General features: G+C 39.0%; 2 protein-coding genes across 2 annotated transcripts; both read left to right on the top strand.

Moving 5' to 3' along the window:
* Positions 1-3,480: 3,480 nt before the first annotated feature.
* LOC115045850 (ammonium transporter Rh type B) lies at positions 3,481-4,905 on the top strand. The gene has a single exon (XM_075353368.1). It carries the CDS (start codon positions 3,481-3,483, stop codon positions 4,903-4,905), a length of 1,425 nt encoding a protein of 474 aa, XP_075209483.1.
* Positions 4,906-6,147: 1,242 nt separating this feature from the next.
* On the top strand, positions 6,148-13,846 carry rbm39b (RNA binding motif protein 39b). The gene is made up of 15 exons (XM_029506700.1): positions 6,148-6,362; positions 7,445-7,502; positions 9,031-9,080; positions 9,193-9,384; positions 10,054-10,107; positions 10,450-10,567; positions 10,648-10,800; positions 11,103-11,240; positions 11,325-11,390; positions 11,470-11,674; positions 12,159-12,245; positions 12,332-12,428; positions 12,706-12,811; positions 13,082-13,160; positions 13,244-13,846. Exons 2-15 carry the CDS (start codon positions 7,452-7,454, stop codon positions 13,342-13,344), a joined length of 1,497 nt encoding a protein of 498 aa, XP_029362560.1. The 5' UTR covers positions 6,148-6,362; positions 7,445-7,451; the 3' UTR covers positions 13,345-13,846.
* The last annotated feature ends 278 nt before the right edge of the window (positions 13,847-14,124 follow it).

Here is a 14,124-nt window from a genome sequence, read left to right on the forward strand (position 1 = left end):
AGTTGGAAGCACGTGAGTAATAATGTTTCAGCACTAGCCATAATAATGAGAAAAGTTTGGGTCCTCTTATGTTCATGTAAAACATTCACATGAAGTTACCGAAGAATGCAGAATTCAGAGCTGTATATATATATATATATATTATATTCCCAAATGAGACAGAGGCAAAGTGGATACGTAAATGTGATACTATTTTGTATTTATTTTATTTCTTAGGTATCACGTTAGCCATCTGTGAAAACGTTGAGGTTATTTGTGCAACTTTAGTTTATGAACATTATGGGAACTCTTGAGAAATCAGCCATCCTGATTTATCAGTTTATTTTTTTAGAGCTTGATTGAAGTAAAATTAACCCAAACCTGAGTATTTGACTTCATTATCCCTCATAGTTGGAGAGGGGTCATACAAATGTAATGCACTTCAGAGCAGGTCAATTTAAGTACCGAGCCTTGATGACTAACATATGCAATACCTTCAGTGTTCTGCAGTCATGCAGCAGTATTTCCCCGTATATCCAGAGTAAATCCCAGATAATGTCTTGTGGTAGATGATGCACTAGTGGGTTTGTAATCTGCATTGTGTCATATCGGGTTTATTTCATTATTTAGGGGTTCAGAAAAAGAAATAATATCAGCATTTAAATTCATGATTGATAACCAATTATTTGCAAATAAAATGTGCCATTACGTAATGCATTTTTTACAGCTGACTTTTGGAAGTTTTCCAGACATAAAAAATTTAGAACAAATTGTACACCCGAATTCTCTTCTGGTGTACCAATCTGATGCAATTTATTCAGGAGGAATTAAGCATTTTGTGTCTATTATGATTATGTAAACCAATATACAGCTGAAAGATGTTTATATGTGTAAAAGGCACTAGAATACATTGTGCTAACTAAGCATTCCTCACAAATTTTGAACATTTAATGTCAAATGGTCATATATTTTATTTGCTTCTACATTCATTCACAGCATTTAATAATTTTATGGAATTTGCTTCATTGTGGCAGAAAATTCATCAAGTAATGGTAAAAAATCAAAATAAAACATTCAAAATTACATTATAAAGGTCCCAAAATATACACTTGCAGTGACGCTATACTAGGTGAGACATCCATAAACTGGCTTTAATGCCCAGTTTCTGAATACAGGCTACCAATTCCACAGCACCTGGACCGCCTTTAGAATCAAAACCTTTTAACAGTTTAAGCTTAACTAATGCAAGTGACAATATGCTGTTGGGTACTTCTCTATCTATGACATCTAACTTTGTGTGTGTGTGTGTGTGTGTGTGTGTGTATGTGTGTGTATGCAGTGGACGTTTAGTGTCTGTGCGTTGTGTTAGGAACATATAAAACTCTTCTGCATGTTCTGTTTTGTCATAGACATTTGTGCTCTTCAAAATCCATTGAGTATAAGAGTTGGTCCTCTTTGCATCAAGTAGCACACCAGAATTATTTGTTTTTATGATATCTATCAGGAAACAAAGTGTTTATGATGTGTGTTGGATGGAGGTCTTATACAAAAAGGAAATAATCATCCTCATAGAAATGTATTTTTGTCTTTTGTTAGTTTGTTGTATACATGTTTTGTTTTCAATGCCTGATTTGACCAAGCCTGACCTCATGTATGAATAGTTCTGTACTTAATTTTAATTTATGACATAATGGGTTACTTCTGTGGGTATATACAGGGCCGAAAGTGTTCCAATCCTTTAAAATTTTTCCCATTTTGTCATGCTAGAGCCTGATGCTAAAATCAAAAAATAATTATTGTTATTTCTGTCATCAGTCTAGACTCCATACCAGATTGTATCAAAGCGGATACTTTTTTTTTTGTTGTTTGCTTTTTAGCACTTTCTAAATCTTATTTTTAGCTAAATTATTAAAAATGGGAAAACAGAAATATCATATTGACATAGTGCACTTTACACCAGTCACTGGTCTGCAGAAGTTTAGAGTTGCAGTTTTTACACTCCCTCAACAAGAATGTGTGTGTAAAAAGCGTAGCTTACGTGATCTTACACTGTGCATGTGACTCTGGCATTATGAGCACCCTTGAGAACATTGTATGTAGGTGAATATGGATATCAAGTGAAGATGGGGCATTTGTAAATAGATGTGTGATTTTACGGTTTGGGATTACGTGTAAGATGAGTATCAATACAACTTTTATAGCTTGATTATAGGCTGTTTGTATTGTCTTTTAAACTGTAAAATGGAAAAAAAAAAAAAACATGTCTTACAAATCATGTTCAAGTAATGGTTTAAAGGAACCATTTCATATGTTGGCAGAAACTGGAATAAATTTAAATAATTTTAATACAACGATAACAGAGCAAGAATTTTTGGTCATGTTTTTCCATTGTTGACTTAAAGGTGAACTGGAAACACTTTGCAGCAGTTCAGCTAAAAAGTTGGACTTTTAGGAGAAAAGCAAATGAAATTTGGTAATTCAGGAAAATGGTGACATTTGAAGAGAGGAAGGCAGAGCCTTGGACTGTTCTTTATCTTAAATCTGAAAATATTGAAAATGCACAGCATCACAGTGCATTCTTTCAAGTAGGACTTTAATCACATTAGATTCAAAGTATGGTCTTTACTGTAAAGGTAAACCAACTACAACTGTCTTAAATCTCCTGGGATTTATGCTAGTTGCAAGTAAAATGCTCCAGTGACTCTTCCACAATGTGGGCGCAAGAGGGAAAGTGGAGGACTCCCCAGAATGAGAGGGATTTAGCAACCCAATATTGTTCAATATGATCTTTACACTACACTGTACTGTATTTTCGATGTACTGTTATCTGAATGAATGAGGCAGGTAAAGTATTTGCAAAACAAAATAGCTTGCTCAAAATAATTTCTCTGTCTCTCTGAGCTGATGTGCACTAACAAAGTCATCATACCAAGCCTAACCGGAAGCAAGAAAATAGACAAATGAATAATTCAAATATATTCTCAAATAAAACTGGATTACCAGGACCACAGCACCATATTTTGTGGACCGTGATTTCATTTCTACGCAGGCCTTGTGGTGCAAAGAATACAGTTCAACTACAACTGACAACAAAGAAGCTGAATATACAAACTCAGTATATACAACATCAGTTTTTTATTTCACGCTTTAAATTACTGCTTACAGAAGAAGTCCTTCAATGGGATTGATCTGAAGAAATCTGTGCCAAAGGAAAAGACAACCTTACAGCATATAACTGAATCTCATGTAAGATGCATATAGTTTTAGTGACAAGCTAATCTGAATTTATAGATTTGATGATGTGCACAAAAACGCTGATGTATCTATGTCGTATTACAGTGGTCAAAGTCCATCCAGCTTCATTCCCCTCTGCAGGCAATAATGCTTGTGTTTGTTTGAGTGAAAGTAGGTTCGACCCATACCTTTGACCTCTCTTATCTAAACACATAGAAGTCACACTGCAAAAGAAATTCTCACCATTTGCTCCAAAGAGCTGTGAGGATGAAGACACAGCCGATCAGCCTGCGCGTTCGGTTACCTGTGTTTGTGTTCTCCACTGAGGTGATTATTGTGATCCTGTATGCTGCCTTTGTCACCTATGATGAACATGCTGATGCCAGATTTCAAACCAACCGGACTAACCCCATGGACAACGTAGTGTACAAGGACTACCCTTTTTTTACAGACATCCAGGTCATGATATTTCTGGGCTTTGGATGCTTGATGGCCTTCTTCCGACTGTACGGCTTCGGGGGGATGGCTTTTAACTTTCTCACAGCCACTTTTGCCATCCAGTGGGCCATTCTCGTGCAGGGGTACTTCCAGTTCAGCCACGATGGTAAGATACACCTTGGGGTGATCAACCTCATAAATGCAGAGTTCGCCTGCGCTGTGGTGTTGATATCTTTCGGCGCAGTGCTGGGGAAGACAAGTCCGCTGCAGCTGCTAGTCATGGCTCTGCTGGAAGTGCCCATTTTCGCAGTCACAGAATGGGCTGTGCTGAAGTATCTGAAGATCAACGACGCAGGAGGATCAATTCTCATTCACCTCTTTGCCTGTTATTTTGGCCTGGGTGTGACTTTTATGCTTTATAGGCCTCATCTAAATGAAGGCCACGCAAAGGAGAGCACCAGCTACCAGTCTGACATCCTGTCTGTGATGGGAACCTTGTTCCTCTGGGTGTTCTGGCCTTCATTCAACTCAGCATTAACCCTAAAAGGAGATGACCAGCACAGAGCCATCCTCCACACCTTCATCGGCCTCAGCGCCTCCACACTCACAGCCTTCGCTCTCTCTGCAATGCTGAACAAAAACGGTAAGATCACTATGGCGGATGTTCAGAACGTCACCCTGGCTGGAGGTGTGACAGTTGGAGCATCTGTGGATATGATGATAACACCTGTAGCTGCATACGCTCTGGGTACAATAGGCTGTACCGCATGCATGCTGGGATACAAGTATTTAAGCCCCTTCTTGGCACGGCACTGCAGGATCCAGGATCAATGTGGAATACATAACCTGCATGGTCTGACAGGACTCATCTCTTGTGCTGCAGGGATATTTGCTATACTGATGGCTAATGAGGAGGCTTATGGCCCAAGTTTGTATGAAATATTTACACACAGGGCACCTGTGGAAGGGGACCCCAAATTGCAGGAGCTGCAGATGATGATCCCTGGTCTGAAGCCAGGTCTCGGGAGGACTGCACAGGAACAGGCTCTCTTCCAGGTCGCAGCTGTGTTCTCCACCATCGGAGTGTCAGCGCTGGGAGGCGTCTTCACAGGCTTCGTCTTAAAACTGCCATACCTCGCATCGCCATCTGATGATTTCTGTTTTGATGATGAGCCGTTTTTTGATGTTCCCCCGGACTATGATGCACCCCTTAAACTCAATGACATAATTACAACTGATGATTCTGCTGCCTAAAATGCAATTCACACGCGTATGAATTAAGCTGACTGAGGAAGAAAAAGTGTTGGTCCTTGTCTTTATATATGAGAGAATTCATTGATTTTAAATGGCCTAATATTGAATATTAAATGTTTACACCCATTACATTGTAAATAACTACTAGTGATTATAAATGGCAATGAAGAACAATCCAGTGTGACTATCCAACAATGCTTATTTATTGTCCTACAAGAAAACATTAAGAGGAATTAAACATTGTAGCTCTTTTTGCCAACCTATCACAAGTTGGAAATAAACTATTTTAAAGTTGTGTGCAGTTCTTTTTTCCCCCAGTCATTAAGTCCTATATTTCAGTTAGTGCAGAAGGAACTCTGCTTCCCAATTTCAACATTTACATTTGAGAAGTAGTTCTTTGAGGTGAGCATTCTTTAAAACGGAGAATCAATTAAATGCTGTCACTGCATCTATTACAAACAGCATCAGCATGAAACTGGCAAATGAAATGTATATACAGCTGCTGTAGATACGTCACAAGGTAAAAAAAAAAAAAAATACAATAATGGTGTAATAGTTAAGTGAGTGAGTTCAATATAAACAAGAAAATTGTATTATGAGAGTGTGGTGTGTGTGCTATAAGGGGAACACACACACACCTATAAACAAATATTGCATGTAACACGAAAAATGTGAACACAATATGAAAATTTAACAGGAAATAAGAAGATGGACACAATTCTTGACATGGATTGGATATGAATGTCTTATGGAGAACATGAGTTTTCTTTAGATTAGTCACTAGATGGTGACACGGAGCCAGAAACAGAATTGTGCCCTCAGTTGTTTTTGGCAGGCAAACCAGGAACTATGGTGGTCATTTAAATGTGTTTTGTGATGTTGGGTGGTTAATCTGTGTCTGTTCTGTAAAAAGGAAGTGGTGCAATGCTGACGCCCACTAGTAACACAACATCGGGCTGTGTTCCAGATCCTGATTTGCTGATGAGCATCAAAGGTTCTGCACATCAACAAAGCAGATCTAGCTAGCGACACAAACATAAAGTCCATGAAAATCCTCTTTGTGGCTCAAAGGTTTGTGTTTAAGAGATAAGTTTGTAATGGAAACCAGGCACTGTTCTGAATACAGACATCTGAAGCACAGCACAGCTTTAGTTTCAGGTCAACAAAGTGAATCAGTGTTTCAGTAAGCTCCAGCAGGGGGCAGCAATCTGACCGGAAATACGGCAGCTGCCGCGAAAGCGTCCCAGAAGAAGAAGGCGACCGAGGAGGAAGGAAGGAGCGACAGACTGAGCGATTTGATAACCAGGCCGCGAACTGCTACTAAAAAAAAACCCCAAAAAACAGGTTACATAATTTGGGGAAATTTTGACATCTTTTTAGCTTTCTGTGTCCCACCGAGAAGGAGACGTCGAAAGAAATCACCCCAGCTGCACGTTTTCTGCGATATTTTGACTTTGGCAAGTCGTTTCGTCCATTTCAAACGCTAACGTCGATGTGTGCTAATGCAGTTAGCTCGCCGCCGCCATATTGGCACTTCACTGGCAACTTAGCGCCTGTTTTTACAAAGTTAACATTGCTTGTTTTTTGTAAACCTTTATTAATGAGGGCGATTGCATTTGTGTGGCGCCGATTGACATGTGTATCGATAAATGTATATTCTAACATCAAATGTGGCTGTAAAATGCTAACAAGGGTCGTTGAAATGCGCTAACGTTGAAGCACGAATGTGGCTAGTTAGCATCTAGCTTCGCGGTTAGCGTAACGCATGTTTACGCTCTTATGATGGCTCCCAACACTACACATACGGTGGACGTTGATCTCTGTTGAATCTGTGACCTAATAGGAAATGGTAGCAGACTACCTTGGAGCTAAGTTTACCGTATTTGGTGAAAATTATATAGTATGAAAACAGTAGGAAGTTTCGGTAACTCAATCGAGCACATTACATTTCCGCTGTAATGTTTTCACGTAATATTCACCAATAAACAAGTTTGAGCGATTCGTCTAACAAAATGCACACACAAACGTGGGAGGAGGGAAATTTTAACTTCATAATAATTGTCAACACATATTTGTTTAATCATTACCACAATTAGAAATCAAGAAAATTATCCGCGGCGTGATACGAAATGTAAATATCGATGTGAGAAGCGCCAATAAAGGTTTGATTTACTTAGTCAGGAAAGGTGTCCGTGTGGAAACTTGTAAGCGGGGCTGCAGCTGATTATTTTCATTATCAGTTTAACTGCAGATTAGTTATTTAATCAACTGCTGGGGCGTTTTCGCGGTAAATGGCCCATTTTACCCCCAGGTTTAACCGCAGATAAATACCGACAATGAAACAACAATAAACTTAGCATTACGCAAGATTATGGTTGTAAGCACCTCTTCGTGGGTGACAGTTTGAATAATGGGAAAGTTTTAGGCTTTTTGTTGTTGTTGCAAACCTAAAAAGAGTTTTTTATTTGCTTGTTTCAATGTGATGATTTGCAGGAGCAAAGGTTTTCTGAGGTATTTAATGTTGATTGTTTTTTCACAGGATCATCATGGCTGATGATTTTGACGTTGAGGCCATGCTGGAGGCGCCGTACAGAAAGGTGGGTTCAGGACATAAGGCCTGTTTCACTGTTATGATTTACTCTTGAGTCCTTTTATATTTGCTACTTTGACAAAGTTTACTTGAATGTTGTGTGGTGTGTGATTGAGTATTTAAACCGCAATACAGAATTATAAATAAATCCACATCTATCTCTCTTTATAGACTTCCCTAATGATATCTCACCTCTACTCCCATGAATTCATCTTTGATTCCACTGTGAACTGTGAAAAAAAGGAAGGTAGTTATTGTGCATATACTGATGTACTGTGGTTCACCTTAGGACTAAAAGAGATTCAACCTAGAACAGCCAATCCCTATTCGGTTGCAACAAGGTGAATGCCAATGGTTGATAAGCCCATCTTTACCTGACCAGCAAAGGAGGCAGTATTCAGATTTACAGTCTGCATGCTGTTACTGTCTCTGAACGCGCAGGCAGATCTGAACCTCGATCCTAAAATGGAACGATAAATGTCCTGCAGAGTGTGTCGTTGGGAAGGGATCGCTGTGTCACGTCCAGAAATTTGACTTTTCATCAAATTGCTCTGATGAGTAAAGCCGTAAAGTAAGGGAGACTTTGTTTGTATCAAAAAACTGTTGTCATTTCAAATGTTTTACAACAATATTGCAGTTTTAGAGTGTGACTGTGCAAACTCATGAGCTTTTCCACAATTTTATGGCTAAATGCTGGTGAATAATTTCCCCTTGTTTGTAAATATGAATACTGCCTCTTTGCCATAGCCAACTGTAATGTGAATCAGCATCTTGATTTTGCATGCTACACAACACCACAGATAATGATAAATTACTACAATGACTGTTAGTAGATACTTCTATCTGGCATCATTGTATTATAAAGTAAGTTATTTTTCACTAGTTAACAATTCCTTCTCAAGTCAAAAGGTTGAGTATTACTTCATAATGCAAAATAAATAACAGTAGTATAACACGTGGCTGAATTAATGGATTTTCTAATTTTAATTTTTTTTATTTATTCATTTATTTTCTTGGGCATCAATATTACTAAGAAGTGTGAATCCCTGTTTGCTTCAGGGCAAGATGTGTGACAGAGGTGGCATCGAGCTCTTACAGTCCAAGAACGAAAATGGGTGAAGATCACTGGACTGACACCAACCACACAGGATCTCTTTTAGTGGCTGTGAGCCATTCGTGGTCACATGTTTAGGCACAAATAGTGGCATTGGTACGATCTATTAGAAGGGGGATGATGGAGATGACCTGAATTGTCAAAGCTTCCTGAACTCAGCTAATATCTTGGACACGCTCCTTATCTTTGTTTTAACTATTCACCAGTCTTGTTAAAAAATAAAAAAAAAAACAGCAGTGGGATGGGAAGCTATTGGGGTGGTGGAAGGACACTGTCCAGACATGACAGTAGGAAGTTTGAAGTATTATTATTAATTGAATATATTTTGCATTTTCTCTTGTCCCTCCCAATCCCCTGTACCTTGACGACTTGAAATGTTTCACCTACGTCCTCATGATGTTCTTCTATCAACCTTGCTTAGGATGAGATCAAGTCCTCTCATGCAAACGGCCATGACGACCAGAACAAGAAGTAAGTTTTGTTTTCCTTGCATTAGTTTCAATTAACCACAGAGACTGATCCAATCCAGTTTAAAACTGTTCTATGTGCACCTCGATAGCACTGCTGTAAAATGTCTTTCTAGGAAAAGGAGGAGCCGAAGCAAGAGCCGGAGCCCAGGCTCTAGGAAGAGACGTAGCAGAAGTAAAGACAAAAAGAAAGGCAAGAAGAGGAGCCGTAGCCGTGACAGAAAACGAAGCCGCAGCAGAGAGCGTCATCGCAGCCGTTCCCGCAGCAAGGAACGATCTGGGCGGTACAGAGCACGCAGAAGCCCTGTGTATGTGACCCTTTTTACTTCGATGTTCCCTCAGGGGCCTTTATTTATGTAAATTATTTTTAAGACTTAATGCAATACAGCCGCAAATTCCACCTTTGACATTAATAATGGTGTACTTTGAAAAGTTTATTCATAAGATTATAGTTTGCAGTGGTGTAGAAACGGACATCCTCGTGTTGGGGGGATGCGTTTGTGTTTTTTGCAAGCATGAGATTACAATAAGCACATTCTATTCAGTGTAGAACATGCAAATGCAAATTGTGCTTCTTTTTTTTTTTTTTTTTGTGCATGTGTGAAATTAAGTAAATGAACAGACAAAAATGTTCTTTCATTCAATGTTAATGCTAATAATTAACAATTTGAGGACTGTTAAAAGTTCTATTGCAAGTACAATATATTTACTGGGGTAACCCTCCTTTGGCATGGGGGTGGAAATATTCCGCTTTGAAGTTGTGGCAGCCAGTGACACAGGAAACATTGTGGAGACAGGAATAATTAGATTCTATGAAACATAAGCAAATACTGGATTCAGATGTCATGCAGTCAGTGAAGAGTAAACAGAGGCTTTATGCAACGGTCCTAGACAGATTTCGTTTCTACATTAACAGATTTTGACCCCTGTTCTTCCATGTTGCCCACATAAAGAAATTATTCTGCTTAATGTTTCAGCCGGAAACGTTCCAAAAGCCGGAGCCCCTTCAAAAAAGAGAAAAGTCCAATCAGGTGAGAAAAATATTCATCTTTTACACTGATGATGTTACAGCACCCCCAGATCCAAAGATCTCCTCAAACCAAATTTTAAGAAATTTAGAGATTTTTAGTTACTTATTTTCTTTTCTTCATGTGTTTTGTCATCAGGAAACAACCTGGAAGCAAGCATATTTAAACATTTTAGCATTTAAGTCAATTTGCAGATTATGAGGATGCTATATGGAACTACAACAAAAAAGGGTGTCTGATTTAATTTATTGTCATACATATTTCTAGTTTCTGTAATATAAGTGGCTCACTTTAACAGGGACATTCTTGTTTTGTTTAATTCAAGTTTGCATTCTATCTTTTTAGGCAGCCAATTGACAACCTAACACCTGAGGAGAGGGATGCACGCACAGTTTTCTGTATGCAGCTCGCTGCCAGAATCAGAGCGAGAGACCTGGAAGATTTTTTCTCAGCCGTCGGAAAGGTCAGTTGATTTGCATGTTAATATGATCCAACGTGTATTTATGAAGAAATGATCTCTTAAACTCACGTTTCTCCCTGAAGGTCAGAGATGTGAGGATGATCTCGGACAGAAACTCGAGGAGATCGAAGGGTATTGCATACATTGAGTTTGTGGAGGCTTCTTCTGTACCACTGGCAATTGGCTTAACTGGACAAAGGCTCTTAGGAGTTCCCATCATCGTTCAGGCCTCTCAGGTGGGTGTCTTCACCTCACAAAGTATTCCTTCATCCTAAGTGAGTGACGGTATTAATACAGTTCTGCACTGGATCTTCTTTGCTCCTGACAACTGTTGGCTCACTTTTGATATTAAATGTTATGTAGCTAATACATCAAACTGCTTGAGGTGGAGAGAAGAACTTAAAATGTTTATCTCTTTAACCCTGCGAATTAATTTACCTTAGATTGCATTGGTATGGTGAAATATAGAATATAAGGCAGTTTCTTATGTTTGATGCATAGTGAATGAATGTAATAATACTTCTGCATATAATCACAGGCTGAGAAAAACAGAGCTGCAGCTGCTGCCAATAATCTACAGAAGGGCAGCTCAGGTCCGATGCGGCTGTATGTGGGCTCACTGCATTTCAACATTACTGAAGAGATGCTTCGGGGGATCTTTGAACCTTTTGGAAAGGTCAGGCCCAAGGTTCACTAAAACAAAACAATTGTTACACTGTCAACATGCATCGGTTACAATCTTCTTCATTGGTTTCCACAGATTGAGGGAATCCAGCTTATGATGGACAGTGAGACTGGACGATCCAAAGGATATGGTTTTATATCGGTATTAAAATTTCTGTATTTCATCATCAATGCTGTATTGCTCGCAGTGACTTTGACTCTAACCACTTGACCTTTCCTAGTTTGCAGATGCAGAATGTGCAAAAAAGGCCTTGGAGCAGCTGAATGGATTTGAGCTGGCCGGTCGTCCAATGAAAGTGGGACATGTAACAGAACGCTCAGATTCGTCGACAGCCAGTTCATTTTTGGACAACGACGAGCTCGAGAGGACTGGCATTGACCTGGGCACCACAGGGCGTCTACAGCTTATGGCTCGACTTGCAGAAGGTACGTGTTGGTGTGCGACACATTTGAACCAAAATAAAAAATTACTCATTTGGATTGAGGTGGTGGGGGGAAAAAATGTGCAGACACATTTTGTGGTTCAACTTGTATTTGATATTTGCTCCTCTTTAGTACTTGAAGGGCATAAAGTAAGTGCATATCATGGCAATACTTAAAATAGAATTATCAGTTTCCCATTGTGTGTTAAGGTTAATTTAACTGGCAGTTAATTTTTTACTTTTCTGTATGTACACAAAGCACATAATGTTGGCTCATAGGACTAGGTGAATTCATGGAAATCCATTTGTCATAACGTATTTCAGCTCAAGGTTTCTATCAGTCTCACATAAAGGGCCCCAATGAATGAAACACCAAAATTAAGCGTTATTACTGTCAAAGCAAAAACTCAGTTGACCACTCAAATAACCAGAATTTTTATTGTCGTGTATTTTACACTTGCACAAATCAATTTTTCTCTCCTCCACAGGAACTGGACTTAAGATTCCTCCTGCTGCTCAGCAGGCACTACAGATGAGCGGGTCCATACCGTTTGGAAACATGGGGGCTCCAGCAGGTGAGGCTCAAAAATAGAAGTCATGTTTTGTGGTTGTCTTTAGAAAGCCATGTGAAAAATTTACTTTTTTTTTTTTTTTTTAACAGCTGTTCCAACTCCAGCTCCAAGCCAAGCCCTGAACCTCCCCTCACAGCCACTGGCCACACACTGCCTTCAGCTGTCCAACCTGTTCAACCCACAAGCGTAAGGACCGTTTCTCAAGTTTGCCTTTAAAAAATAGTGACATGCACTTTTCCTCCTTTCCATGCTGCCTGAAGATTTCAGCAAGCGATGGGGATAAAACGTGACTATAGATCTTTCTCTATAAATGTGTCTCAGCTAAACATTGTCTTCGACCTTGAAAACTTGGAACCATTCTTTTTGTTTGCAGTAGGAACAGCAGAAGCAAAACCCTTTCAGTGTAAATAAGGGCGCATCACCACCCAAAGCTTGATGTCTGATATGACTGAATGTTTTTCAGTGAAAATGATCCGAGCTGGGCCAATGAGATCCAAGATGATGTCATCGAAGAGTGCAACAAACATGGCGGAATCGTTCACATTTATGTCGATAAGAACTCGGCTCAAGTAAGTTGAGGTTTATGGGAGTAAATGTGCTGCAGAAACAAACATGCTGTTACAACTTCTCTGTAGCTGTAGGCAAAGTAATGAAACAGATGTTTGAGATTGTTAGCTAAAAATTTGAACATTATATGCCATCTACTTTTTACAATGCAAGACCTAACTGTACACGATGCCTGTCTCGCTCTGCTTTATGACTAATAAGATCTCTCAGATCTTTTGACACTTTTCAAATTCAAAGAGTTGTCTGAATATTTATTTTCTTTGTGCACTCAGGGTAATGTGTATGTGAAGTGCCCCTCGATTCCAGCAGCAATGGCAACTGTCAATGCACTTCATGGACGCTGGTTTGCAGGTATGTCGTCCTGCCATTTAGTTTTGAATAATTCAAACTAAATGGAGATAATTCAGCAGGTTAACTTTTTCTTTCCCTCCTAGGCAAAATGATAACAGCTGCCTATGTTCCCCTTCCCACCTACCACAACCTCTTTCCTGATTCAGTCACAGCGAAGCAGCTTCTAAACCCAGCACGCCGATAGTCAGACATGCTTACGAAAGGCAGTGTAAATACATTTGTTTGCATTCATGGAGATGTTGAAACAGACACATTGGAATTAGTTGGCTGTGTGTAATAAAAGTTGCCTCAAATTCACAAGTTCACTGTTGAAAATTAGGCTTTTTTTTTTTTTTTTCCTCCAAACTTTTTTGTGGGTTTGTGTTGTAAACTATTTGAGGAGTAATCCTCTGGTATCTACAGGTCTGTATGCTTTTAAATATTACAGTCTTATCTGCTTGTTTAAATCCATTTTTAGATTTAAAATAAATGACAAGGAATCGCACAAATGTTAGGTTATTAGGCCTTAATGCCAAAACTATATCAATGTCAACAATAATCCTTTGTAACTTTTTACAGCCATAATTTCATTTTTTTGTATGAAGGCTCCCAATAAATTTTGGCAAAATGACAATTCATTTTATGTTTTGTCTCCTTTTTGGGAGTTTGTCTATCCCAAGTTCAAATAAAAGTGACTTTAAAAAGAATGTTGTTTCTCTCCTTTTTTTTGCATACAAATGATAAACCAATCTAAAATGCTACGCTACAAATTCTGTCGCTCTTATACGAAGTTCTCATTCTAGATTTGCTCCCATTGGCATTGTTCAAGACTTAAGACGTGAACCTCCAAAAGGTTTTGATGTCTTAATGTTAGTGTGCCATTAGTTATTTATGAACTAAAGAATTCAGGCACCCTACTGAATTGGCACTTAATAATTTCCCCCCAATCCTCATTTGAGTGAGTGCTGCAGAGAATATCCATTTC

Source organism: Echeneis naucrates, chromosome 7 (genome assembly GCF_900963305.1).
Source record: "Echeneis naucrates chromosome 7, fEcheNa1.1, whole genome shotgun sequence".
NCBI classification, from domain to species: domain Eukaryota; kingdom Metazoa; phylum Chordata; class Actinopteri; order Carangiformes; family Echeneidae; genus Echeneis; species Echeneis naucrates.